Raw genomic sequence first — 13,773 nt, 5'->3', positions numbered from 1 at the left:
CTTAAAATCCTGTAAGATAGGCCATTTTAATTAGAACAGGGCTGTCCAACTGGCAGCCTGTGAGAGGTTAACACTCAACTCACATGCTCCCAACCCTGTTGCCACTCCTTCCACTGCTTCTGCTGCACTGAGGTCTCCAGACTTGCCTTCCCTCCTCCAGCTTCTATGTCCACTGCTGGGTGTTTGGCAGTGCAGCCCATGGGCCCAGATTGGCCACAGCTCATGCAGTGTGTGGCCCTGGCTTCTCAGAAGTTGGACAGCCTGAATTACTGTAACAGAAAAGGCTAGGATGGAATAGATTGGTTTCAAGTTTTGTGGGGGGATTTGGGGAGGGAATTTGAGTTATGCTTTCTTATGTTGCTTTGTTTTTATAAGTTTTTTTTGTCTTTTACTGTAAACTAAGTTTTTGTGGGGTGGATAGCATATAAATCTAATGTATTATGGGGAGTGAACTTGTATTTGACAATGTTCTATGTAAAATAAGAACTTTGTTGTGAAGTGTGAATCTCCTTCCCTTTAGGATCTCAGGAACCCATCAGTGATCTCCCTAACACCAGACACTTTCAATGAACTAGTAAAAAGAAGAAAGAAAGATGAAATCTGGATGGTGGATTTCTATGCTCCATGGTGTGGTCCTTGCCAAGCTTTAATGCCAGAGTGGAAAAGGATGGCCAGGGTACAAATCTCATGCCCAAATTTTTTTCAGTATCCTAGGTAGTGGCAATGTTCAAGCTACGCAACGTTGTACTGTACCTGGAAAAATTACCAGTTACAGAAGATTACACATTTAGATGACAGAAAACAGGGAATTCCTACTTGGCAATTTGTTAATTTCAGTATTCAGGTTTTATGTTACTTCAGTCATTCAGGTTTTCAGTGTCTTGGTTGTAATAAGCTATAAACCCATAATTTTGCATTGGATATGTTTTTAAAGAAACAAGTTGTCAAGTATCTTTCCTTATGTATTGTAAATTAGGTGACAACTCCTGCGTAAAAACATCAGTTCCTTTATATGTGCACGCTGATATTGAAATGGCTTAAACAAGCAAGCCTCTAACTTTCCTAATGAATGGTTTACTATATTTATTCATATTTAAAGTAATACCCAGAAGCTTCAATCAGAATCTGATTTTAAATTTCTAATTAAAGGAATCAAACATTAGGTGTTTACATTAGTTTTTTTAATGTAGAAACCCTCTTCTCTGAGGGCTTCTACATAAAAATACTGAGTTAAATAAATAGACTTGTTTAATTATTCTGGAACAGCTGGTCATCAGCCATATGAACAAACATGTTTTAGTACATAGTTGTGTGCTTGCTTTGCATAGTCCTGTGACATAATTTGCATATGTAGTATTACAAATCCTTAATTTTGTGCACATGTATGAGTGGGTCAGAACTTTTCAAGCCATGTGTGTACATTGACCATTGATCAAGGCTGTGTACATAAATATGCAGTACTACATGCAAAATATGTAGGTAGGCATGCCTGCCTATACGCATACAGATCCAGTGAAAAAAAAAAATGAGCATTCTGCCTGTTTGTATGTTGGGCTTTTGAGGTTAAAATTGGAAATAAATACTTTATTCAGAATGCTAAACTATTCCATAAGACATCTGGTTCAGATGTCATAGACTAACCCTAATATGGTTTCCCAGTCATTTTGGGCTCCTGTTCACGTGTGGGGGGCCTGCTCCAAAACTTTGGAAATCCAGTGCATCAGAGCAAACTAGATTAAATCGAGTCTGCTGGAGCACAGAAATTAACGTGCTCCAGCAGCCTCATGCATCACATGTATGAGCGTTGCCACTCATCTCCGTGCTGACAAAATGATGGTGGGACACTTTGAAATAAAATACATCTGATGAGCTTTAGTTCAAAGCACCCTGCTGCCATTTTTTCAGGACAGGATCACACAGCGATGCTGATACACATGACATATAGGTACTCGTAATTAGTGTGGCTCACTAATTAAAGCACCCAGCACCGCATCCAGGAGCACATATACAAATGCCCTTTAACTAGACAATACATTTTTTCTTCTTCTCTTTCAGTTGTTAAATGGACTAATCAATGTTGGCAGCATGGACTGTCAAAAATATTTTTCTTTCTGTCATCAAGAGAATGTTCAGGGATATCCTGAAATAAGACTCTTTCCCCAAAAAGCAAACACAGCTCATCATTATTAGTAAGTATTAAAACTATTTAAATTTGGAAAATATGTTGTGGCTTCTGTAGCAAAATGAATTCAGACTATATTTTATGTTGAAAATCTGTTAAAAGGGTCATATTAGGGATAATTGGCTCTTTCACAAGTCAAAGCTCGTTTTAGCATGACTATTTTCATAAGTATTGTAATTTTTCTACTTGTGTAATACCTAATGCACAAAAAAAAGTTAGTTTAAGGTTTGAGGTTCCTACCTTTAATTAGGCATTTGTTAGAGACATAACACTGCATTATGTAGCTTCAAACAAGTGGTTATTACTGTTTCAGTGCATTCAACTAAATTTGTAGTTGATACAAAACCCTTATCACAGAATAGGTTTATTACTAATGGGCTCTTCTCTGTGCTCAGTGGTTTCTTACATTGTAGGCTATGTTATTTTCTGCAAAAAAGTATCAATAGGTTCGACTCCCTGTGAAATACTTCAACCTTATTTTTAAATATAGAGGAATGTATACATTCCATGATCTTCTCTGGAAATTGTCCGATAGCAATGTTATAAAATAGTTCCTTTCACATATTCAGCCAGCCTATTCACTGTGTCATTAATATTGGATAGTTAAGGGCAATGAAAGTGCTGCTCTGGGCAGTAAACAATGACAATTAAATAAAAAAAGAACATGAACATTTTACAGTAACACACCAACTTATTTGGATAGGCGATAGTTTTTACATTTCTGACTTGTAGAATATTGAAGAAAAACATTGAACTTTTAATTGGAATAGATTGATTATTTGTACAATTAAAAAGTTCCATTAAATGCTAATAAATAGTAAATTATTTAGTCTGTTCAGAGTAGTGTTTAGTAAGTGGTTGTTCTGGTTTTGATTATTGGACTAATCACAAAGGTTGTTTTTATTCTTCTATATAAATCTCTCCGAAGGATAACATATCTCTCTGAAAATATGGTCTATTTTGTTAATCTTTTCAATGAAATCTCCACTTCAGCAGGAAACACGGGAATTTAATTTGCAGACTGCCTCAGTTCTGGGTCTTTAAATCAATATCACTGAGAACTATTGAATAGGATTTGCCCACAAATCTATGCATAATAAATTCAGGTCTCTCAAAATCTGGGATCAACACAAATTACTGGCTGATATATTTAAAGTATCAACAGAAATAGTTTTTTAATCAACAATCCATCAGTATTAATAAAATAATGAAGTATGAGTTTTAAAATGTTAACATAATAAGTATCAAGTTTTATCTGTAATGTCAAAGGATTTCTAAAAGGTTTTCTACTTGATCATATCCTTGTCAATTATTGTACCTGTACTAGATTTAGCAAATTAATCTGAATGTTACGCAAGACATCATATTCAACAGGCCTTTTGAATGTCAAAAATTGCATTGAATTAAAGTACAAAGCACAACTTACTTCCCCATTAACTTTACATAGAATTGTTTCTTCTTTCTCTCCATATTCTCATCCTTCAAGATTTCTGTCACTGAATTTTAATATTTAGACTTTTTAATCTATTAAGATTTGAAAGCCAAGTAATTGTTCTAGCATCTAAACTATAACAGTGTTTTCTGAAGTTCAGCTGAATTGTGCATTAATGTTTGCTTGTCCATTTAGTTTTAATGAGTTTTGAAAGACTTTGTAAATATGCTATTAAGCAATTAGTATTCTTTTGTATTTTCTCATAGCAACTACAATGGCTGGCACAGGGATTCTCACTCATTGAGAAGCTGGGCATTAGGGTGAGTTGTTATATTAAAGTTTGTTCACAAAATTAATGGTTCTGTTTCTAGGAAAAATGAGGTACAGAAAACCATAGAAATAAAGAAGTAGAAACACTTAGGTAAGAGGCCAGGATTGTTGTGGGTAATATATTTTATTGGACCAACTGGTTAGAATAGACTTAGACAAGTTTTCAAATGATGAAGAATGCTTCATATTCAAAAGCTTGTCTAAGTCTATTCCAGCCATACAGTTGGTCCAATAAATAATATCAACCACAACAGCCCTTGCCGCTCTCGTAATTTCTGCACCATCATGGCTACATCATTACTTTTGCACTACAAGACCACCTAGGCAGATGCATGTGTTGTTTAATAAAAGACAATTTCAAAGTTAATTAATCTGTTAATTTACACCTTAGAAATATTGTGTAGGAGCTGTTTTTACTTCTAGGGAAGTAAAGGTATTGCCAGTTTCTGGAGCCCACAACAGTTAATAGAGCAGTACTACTGCATCTGGGCATAGCTGCCTGCCTTCCCAGTTTCAGAGTAAATACTAAATATATTCTTCTGAAGAAAGACAACAATTCCATTAGGAAGAAACACTGTCTGAATCGCACGGACAAATCCTACACAGGTTTCTGCATCCCCCATACCTAGATTGGGTGATAACCTCAGTTGTTGCTTCAGTAAGCAATGAAGTAAAAGTTGTATCTACTTTTTATGTATTAAAAAGGAATCTGTTGTAGCTCCCCAATTCTTGGAAGTTTTCTTTAGTATATATTGAAATGTGAGCATATTTTAAAAGCTGTCAGTATTTTTATAAGTATTATATAACAACAAATATATGTTTTTTCCCTCTTTTGCACAGATATTTACCTCAAGTATCTGTAGATCTGACACCTCAGAGTTTCACAGAAAAAGTTTTGCATGGCAAGGATCATTGGGTCATTGATTTTTATGCTCCTTGGTGTAGCCCTTGCCAAAGTTTTGCTCCAGAATTTGAGGTCCTAGCCAGGGTAAGATTTTATCTGTTGATACTAGCAAATCATATTGTGTATATCAGAAGCAAGCTAATCCCAAACTTTTACATGATGCTTTTCTTCAGAAGCTATAACAGCAGGTATGTGTACTGTTTCCAAGAAATTAAATATTTATTGAAAAACTCTAAAACTTAATTTCCTTTTTTGTTTGTTTCTTAACATTATGTTTGCAACCAATTATCCTCTAAAGTTGGGGAAAGGAAACATGGTATTTTTAACAGGGAAAGAGAAATTACAGCTGAAGTATTACAAAGCATTTATTTAATGTGCTCATAATCATGTGAATGTATCCTCAAGCGTTGCTGAGACAGAGGGAAATATTGTCACCATTTTTCAGATAGAAGTCTCACGACTTGACCAATTTCAGAACAGATGTTTGTGGCAAAAAAGAGAACAGAGCCCAAACCTCCTAAATCTGAGTTTAGTTCTTTAGTGTGCCACTGGTATAAAAGAGAAGAATCCTATTATTTCATAGTATTGCTTGTTGTGCTAATGGGGAGAAAATTTGGTGACCATGCCCAACTTCCCAAAGACCGAAACAGACTTGAAAGGTTTATATGCCAGTTCCCTTCCTATAGTGCACCTGGGAAAAAAGCAAGAGAATTTGCTGCCTAGAGATGGAAAGAAGCTAAAATGACTCTGGGCCCAGATACAGAGCAGCTGCTAATGCAGGAGTGACCCTTGGCATAACAGGAAGTCCTAGTGGTCTATCCGATTAACAGCAGTTAATGTTCTTACTCTGGAGGCCATTGTTCTCTTTCTGCTATTGTCCCACCCCAACACATTCTTTTCACTCCCCAGTCACATTCCTTGTGCCATGGCTTGTAAGACGAGCAGACCCATAGACACAGTAAATAAACATGAAGATGACTTCCTTCTACACTGGAAGAATCCATTTTCCACAAAAACTGAGATTTTAGAGCCCCTTTCCAGCACTTTTCTGCTTTTGCCAAACATAAGCCAACGTAGAGAAGAGGATGTTACATGGAAGAGTATTAGTAAACACACTGTATTTATTTCCTTCTTTTACTTCAGGTAAAAATGTTGATACTTAATTTTCATACTAGTTAGTTACTACAGTTGTCATCGTTTACATCTTCCGTAGTACCCTCAGTTGCTCTCTTAAGTTACTTTTGAAAATGTTGCTTAAGTGCATGGCCATATTACTTAGGCAGATGGAAAGTCAACTGTATTTGAACTCCAGTGTTTAAGTTCCACTTTTAGAAATATTTAGAAAAACTTAAGTACAGGCAACCCCCGCTTAGCTCTCTTAATTGGTTCCTGAAAACCTGAGCGTTAAGCGAAACGAGCGTTACCAAAACCAAAAGTATTTGACGACCCAAGATGGTGACTGAAAGTGTTTTTAATGACCAAAGATGGCAACTGTGGGTGTTATAAAAAACTCTCTGGGTGTTAAGTCGAATCAGGTATCAATTTAAAATAAAAATTCTAGTGAAATAACGCTAAGTGAAACCGCATTAAGCAGGGGTTTCCTGTACATTGACATTTTTCCCCCTTATCTACATGTGATAGACTAAACAGATACATACTTTATCATCTTTTTCTGCTTGGTTTTCTTCAATATTTTGACTCCAATATAGAGGTTTAAAGTACATTTTACTAAAAAAATTGCTTATCTTAAAGGTTTTCTGTTTTTTTTCCCCCCAGACTGTTAAAGGAAAAGTTAAAGCTGGAAAAGTTGACTGTCAGGCTTATGCTCACACCTGCCAAACTGCTGATGTCAGAGCCTACCCTACTGTTAAATTTTATCCCTACCAAGGAGCAAAGGTAAATAATTAGCGTCTCCTTTTGGTGGGCTAATAGGGCATACTTGACATATTTATCTATCTATCAATAGTTACTACTTAATATTTATAAAGCACGTTAATGTTGTATTCCTTATTTCCGGGTATATATATTGCTAGCTAACTAGGCGACATACTGACATTCAGTTTCTACTGAGGGAGTTGCTTTTCTCAGTTCAGGCCTCAAAATGTTAGCCCATGTTGAGAGATTTAGTGACTGCTGGTAGTAGTAATAGAAACTTCTAAAATAAATATTCATTATAGGTATCCCAAGTATTATAACTAAGCTTTGGATTTTTCTGTAACTTGTATATTACTAACACCACAATGTTTGTATTGTTTAAAAAAATTCACACACAATTGTAATAGCTATAACTTAGAAAATTAATATTTTGCTATATCAAATTTCTAGTGTCTTTATCACAAATACTTCTAATAGATTCATATTTATTACCCTGAAGAAAAAAAATTATCTTCATTCAGGGATTTAAACAGTTTTATAGACCTATACTATTATAGACCTGTATTGATCCTCTAAATCATTAGTGCTCAACCTTTTTGGCCGGCAAGCTTGATGGGCAGTGCCTGATCCCTCCTGTGACGTGGATCTGGAGCAGCCCCATCCAGCTGCACAGACAGGGGAGGGGGGCAGCCGGGTTCCAGTCTAGCCATACTTGGGCCCCACAGGGGGGAATAGGCATGTCCTGGCAGGAGGGGGAGAGTGTGTGGCCCTAATGCAGCTCTGTGTGGGGGGGAGAGTGTGGCAGAGCCCTGCAGGAGGAAGGGGGTATGTCCCAGCCCCAACCTTGGAGGGCAGAGTGAAGGGCATGTTGCCCAGCCCTGTGGTGGAGCAAAGGGGCACAGCACAATCCTATCCTGGCCATCCAGAGGGAAGGTGGCATGCCTTGATTCCAGTTTGGCAAGGTGGGGCAGAGGATCCTGGCTTAGCTCCACCTTGCCTTGTGGGACTTGGTATTTTGGCAGCAGGGAGGGCTGGCAGTACTACCACTGATCCCCCATTGGCAAATTTCCCATCCTTTGGGGAGCCCTGCAGGGTGGATTCCAAGGCTCTGCAGGACACAGGTTGACCACCCCTGTTCTAAATGTAAGGAAGCATATTACTCCCCTGAGTGTAAAGCAAGCTTTGAAAATGTGTTTTTGGGTTTTTTTTAAGAAAAATGTTGTTGGGGAGCACATAAACAGCAGAGATGCAAAAGGCATAGCTGATATTCTGATTGAAAGACTAGAGGCCATTCAGAATAAAGGAAGGAGAAACAAATCTCCTAGAAACAAGGTAAGAAATGTGTGTTTATGGCCTTTTTCTATAAACTTGTGTTAATGTAAAGAATAACCATTACAGCAGCTTTACCCTTTGTTCCTTATGTGCATACAATATAAAATGCTGAAGCTTGAACAAGCATTTAACTTACAGACTTATCCCAATTACAGTGTTATTTTCCATCAGGCCAGATAATCACCTGTTCTCTAGGAAGAGCAGAAAAGAGGTGCTGTTTCAGAGCCAGTTATTCTGTGCTTGAGGCTATTTTTGCACCAGCTGTGATGAAATTTCAGTTTTATGAAACTGCACCGAAGGACCATCTTTTATCAGGGGCTAGTTGGGAAGTAGCGCACTTTAGCTACATGCATTACACTTGTGTTAACAGGCAGGCACCACAGTAACAGACCTATCAGACCAAAATTAGAATTGTTGCATTCAGTCAGGAGAGAAATGGTCTTTCAATTCATTGCGGTATTGCAACATCACTTTTGATAAATGCTTCTCCAGCTAAGTTGTTAAAGAACTACTGCAGGAAAACGAAGAATTGCTGATGAGCAGAAAGAGGAGCTATTTATCAATGTTTTTTTAAATATAATTTTCTCTCTCTCTCTGTATACAGGATGAACTCTGAGGAGTATTGAAGATGGATAAAATTCAACATATACTGAAGCTGTGACAATAGAAAGCACCATGATTCAAATGTAAATTAGGTCCAGTTCATGATAAAACAAGAAAAACTGATTAGCTGGAATCCATGGGTACCTGGGTTTGTCTGCATGATTTCTAAAAGATTTTGCAGTGGAAGGATTCCAAGGATCTGTAAAAGGACTCTGCCTTGCCCATTTGCTCAGACCAGCCATGTACCAAGGAAGGTTTTCTCCTGGTCTAGGTCTTGGGATCATTCAGTAATGAAATGATGTGTGGTGTTCATCCTCTGCTCCAACTTTTTTTTTAAGCCTATAAAAAAAATCTAATTTTCTCCTAACACTCCACATTCATTGTTTTTGGCTGGTGGATAAGATGTAATCAGACCACTCTGCAATGCAGAAATATGAGTCAGGCTGTACTCTCCCATCCCATACACTGAAGAATTGTCTGACCTCAGTCTGAAAGGCAAATAATCTTGCTTCAGCTGTAGTTTGGACTTTTCCTGTGTGTGTCTGTGTGTGTGTGTCTGTGTCTCTGTCTCTCTCTGTGTGTCTGGGGTTGGTTGGTTTTTTTCTTTAGTGATTGACTAAACAATCGGTAGTTGGGTAGATTTATAGAAACAGCATTGTTCCAGACCCAGGCCACCCTCACAGTAATATTCTGTAATGTCATACCAGCTGAAGTGAGGGTGACTTGTTTTGAAGAGCTCCTCAGTATTTGTATCAACAACATTGAGGTAAATTGAGGATTTAAATGAATGAAGAGTTAAAACTCAGTGTTTTACTGAATTGCAAATTTGTGCTATAACTGAAGCATCTTGTACAGGATTGTCAACTTTACTATTAAAGTTGTTCCAGTTCAGCTTTTGAACTCAGACTTATTTTGTGGAGTCATTAGCTTCTTTTGATACTACCATGACCACCCTCCACATGCACACATATGAAATGGAGTTCTGAATGTCATTGCATATTTACCCTCTTTGCTTAAGTGCCTTCTGAATTTTTACTATTTAATAATGTTCAGACAAAAGTTGCTTGTTGAGACAGGTTTCAATAATTCCTATTTTTTGGAAACGTTCTTAAAACGTATTTATCAGAAGAAGATAGATTTTATGTGGAGCATTTGCATTTTGAACAGTTGAAAACATTTTGTTTTATTTTTACTGAAGTTAAGAAGTTATCTACTGTGAATCAAAAAACTTTTACTTTAAAAAGATTGCTGTAGTTGGAACTAATTGTCTTCACTAAAATACAGATTATACTTTGTCTGATGAGCTTTTCTCCCCTTTTGACTCAGGGAGGGTTGGCATGATTAATCTTACTGTAACTACTGTAGTGATGAGCATATTCAGAGTTCTTAAATATACTGTCCTGTCTGAGTTAATTTATATTATAAATAAGATTACAAGACATGTGAAAACAAAAGACAAGATCCTAGCAGCTTTGAACATTTTCCTCCCAAAGTTTGCAGTTACCTGCATTGCTGTTTGGATTTCCAGTGTGCAGTAATGGCCATGGAAGAAAAAAGCATTATCTCCCCCCCATCAAGAAAGCCTTCCACATTTTGGAGACCGCTTTAAAACTATATATATATGATTTTCATACAGTTATATTGCCTGCCATAGTCAGTAAACTGCCTGATTAATTGCAGCCTCATTTATTACATTCCATCTCCCTAGGGAATGTCATGGTTGTATTTTCTTGGATCAAACTCATGAAAGTCCCATCAGAAATCAACACTGACATAGATGCTTGGAGAGTTTTAGCATTTTTATAACTGTTAAAGGAAGAAAGGTAAATCAGGAAAATAAATTTGTCATAGCATTTTTTTTGATAAAGTAATGGGAACACAGGAACCTATTGCTTTAGTTGGGCTGTAGCCATCCTAACACTTCAGCTTCTCTTAAATGGCAATACAGGCTCAATACCATCACTTCCTCCTGTGATAGCCCTTCCAAGCTCCCATTGCTCATACAGAAATAAGACACTGCTATGTGCAACAAAAGTGTCTTATTCACAGGCTTCCAGTAATTGTCAGGCCTACACGTTTTAAACTTCATCCAGAAGAAGATAAGAGGAGGAACAGACTATGAGCTACAGGACACATCTACACAGAACATGTTAGTTACAGCACAGTAGACTAATTAGCTGTGCAGTGAACATCACATGTCTACACATGCACCCCTATTAGTGTGGCATAAACTAATTTACTCTGCAACAGGACAGTACTTGTAGATGCAAGTACAAGCCTGCTATGGAGGTTTTTTTTACTCTGCAGCAGCACATGTATAGACACTGATCTGACTGGCTGGGGCATGAGGGTGCTTCAGTGCAGTGTGCTAGCCCCACACTGACACACCCTCATGCCCCAGCCCGCCCCTCCGCAGTACGTTGGGGAACAGCTCCAGGCTGGTGGGCTGACCCCTGGCGCCCCCTACCAGCTGGGGCTTCCCAGACCCAGCTCACTATGCTGTGGTCTCAGGCGTACATGTAAATGGCATGCCCAGAGCAGTAAACAGAGCTCTGAAGTTTATTGTTTTGTGTTAACATGCATGTGTAGATGCACCCACAGTGAGAAAATTTTGCCTAAATACCAATTAAAGGTTTGATTTAAGATTTAGTATTTTATGTTGGAGTCTATAGAATTTCACTTCTAAAAATTCTATATAAAACACTTTGAAAATAGTGTAATTTTGAGATGAAAAAAATGGGATGGTATAAACTATTTTAGTTTTTAAAAGATTAATTTGCTGTTACCTCTCTAGTCTTAAGGATAGAAAAAAAGACTGTGGGATGCTTTACATTTTCAAAGAGCTGTGCAAGGCTTTATTTGCCAGCTGCTTTTTCTGCCAATTTTTAATAAGTAGCATGAGGGAGTGCAGTGAGCCATGAAGCCTAGATTTTATTCCCAGCTGTGCAAAATCCTATTTTTATATTATGTTACTTTGTTTTCCCCCCAGGACATTCTGATATTACAGATCTGATTCTATGCTAATAATTTGTAATTTACCTGCTGATTTAAAACACATTGCCCAAGATGCCTGCAATAGCAAAATTTCTAAATAAGACAGTTCTAGTCCTACAGTGTGCAAAGTTGCTCAACTGCCAGTAATGTAGCGTATTGCAGGATTAACCCCCAAAGTGGCGTTTAGAGGCATCCCAGGACTTTTCTCTAAATACAGATGCTGAAAAGCTGTTCTAACCAAATGAGATGAGGGAAACTTTTTTCCACAGAGAATTTAAGCTGATGATTTGAAAAAGTGAATACTACAGGGAAAAAGAAAACAGGCATTTATTTCAGTGTAAAATGATCAGTAATATTTCAAAGTATAACGTTTACTTCTAAAAAATCCTTCAAAATGGAAAACTTAATACAGTGTTATTTGTATGCAATAATAACGCAAGTAAGCGAGAATCATGATTGCTATGTAAACTGAATGCTTTGATTTAAAAAAATGTTCCATTATTCCTTCTTTGCCTTTACCTGTCCCATGAGGAAACAGAGCCACAGTAAAGCTGAAATCTTTCTGCCTCCATAGGGGAGCAGCATTGGTCCACCAGTGCCAATTATTTCATCCTCTTCTGTAGAAATATAGATACACCAAAGTCTGTTGATTCTTCACCTGACAGTAACCTTTACCCTCACCCTTTTTCTCCCCACTCCTATCAATAGTCCACGGACTGGAGAAGTGCAATCACCTGCAGTGCAAAACTGCTCTTTGGCTGAACTCCACAAAATGTCTCACAGTCAAGCCAAAGCAGGACATGAGCACTCTCTGGGGCTTCTGCTGCTGAGGACAGTCAGGGTATTAAGTCAACATTGTCAAGCCTGCCAAATTTCTCACATCACAGACAGCAAAGTTTAATACAGCTGGGCTTCTTGTCCCTCCTTCCCCCACTAAGTAAATGCACGTGCTGTACTGAATGTACAGAACAGATGAAACAAATATAAGATGAGCAGGACCTGATGTGGGAGATATGGAGGCTTGATATTTTGGAAATATCCCTTTGTCTTCAAATTCTCTTTTTGGTTTATTCAGGAGAAAGATTTCTACTGCTGCTAAAGCCAAAGAAAACTATCAGTTCTGACTTGCCAAACAAAATCTTCACCCCTTATTTACTTCCTCAGTCTCTACTGTTTCTGATCTTCTAATCAAACCTCCCTTTTAGAAGTGCTATATATTCACCAGTAACTGCAAAATCATCCAACATGTATAATAAAATCTAAAACCCTTAGTATTTCAGAGTTTGAAGAGGGCTTTTTTGAGCTCTTTCTAAACTCGCTTAATGCAAAGTTAATAAAACTTGCTTTGCCTCTAACAGCAGCAACATGTCAAGTCCCAATAGCTTCAGCTTTATGCCAGCTATAAGTATGTCATCAATTGTGTTGGAATCCATTGTCTAAATTTGTCTTCCTCATCTCTTTTTAAGCTAGCGCAACAAGCAGTTGAACAATGTTAAATCATTAAGCACTAGATTTATGAAGGCAGTGAGGCACCTAACTTGTAAAACTGGCCTATTATGCCAGTTATTTGCCATGTTAACTTTACTTCCTTTCCCCCAAAATGAATTTATGCTATGATTATAGGCAGAGGATCTTTACCTGAGGACCTTACTTAGTATTAAGTCAGAGTCAAGTCCATAAAATCTTGCATGGATTTTTAACTTAAAAAATAAGTGATAAGAGAAACTGGATCCTCAAAATATTCTCCTAAACTGCAAAGTTGTCTGTGTTTATAGATTACAGGTAAACCACTGGAATGATTTTCTGTAGAGAGTAGGTCTATCAGGAGCACTGCTATTAATGCCAATCCTCAGGAGGGTTATCAGCTGGAAGATTTGAAAAGAAAATAAAATATCTAGCCATGTGTAAGGATGGTGAAGCATTGAAACAGGTTACCTAGAGAAGGGGTGGAATCTCCATCCTTGGAGGTTTTTAAAGCCTGGTTTGCCAGAGCCCTGGCTGGGATGATCTAGTTGGGGATGGTCCTGCTTTGAGCATGGGGTTAAACTAGATAACTTCCTGAGGGCTCTTCCAACCTTAATTTTCTATGGTTGTATGTATGGGTTTTATAGAAAGTTAGGT

The 13,773-nt window shown here is 37.6% G+C and overlaps 1 protein-coding gene across 2 annotated transcripts in view; it reads left to right on the top strand.

The window, feature by feature from the left end:
- The window catches only part of DNAJC10 (DnaJ heat shock protein family (Hsp40) member C10), a 30,474-nt gene extending 20,906 nt beyond the window's left edge, over window positions 1-9,568 (top strand). For both annotated transcript variants that reach the window (XM_090045292.1, XM_090045291.1), the window contains exons 17-23: window positions 521-676; window positions 2,056-2,189; window positions 3,881-3,934; window positions 4,785-4,932; window positions 6,625-6,744; window positions 7,936-8,055; window positions 8,660-9,568. In XM_090045292.1, coding sequence (XP_089901418.1) covers window positions 521-676; window positions 2,056-2,189; window positions 3,881-3,934; window positions 4,785-4,932; window positions 6,625-6,744; window positions 7,936-8,055; window positions 8,660-8,671 — 744 coding nt within the window. In that variant the 3' untranslated portion in view covers window positions 8,672-9,568. The remainder of the gene's footprint in view (window positions 1-520; window positions 677-2,055; window positions 2,190-3,880; window positions 3,935-4,784; window positions 4,933-6,624; window positions 6,745-7,935; window positions 8,056-8,659) is intronic.
- The last annotated feature ends 4,205 nt before the right edge of the window (window positions 9,569-13,773 follow it).

The sequence above is a fragment of the Crocodylus siamensis genome, chromosome 4, assembly GCF_052110815.1.
Source record: "Crocodylus siamensis isolate JL-2025a chromosome 4, ASM5211081v1, whole genome shotgun sequence".
NCBI classification, from domain to species: Eukaryota; Metazoa; Chordata; order Crocodylia; family Crocodylidae; genus Crocodylus; species Crocodylus siamensis.
This window is presented reverse-complemented; position numbering and strand designations above follow the sequence as displayed.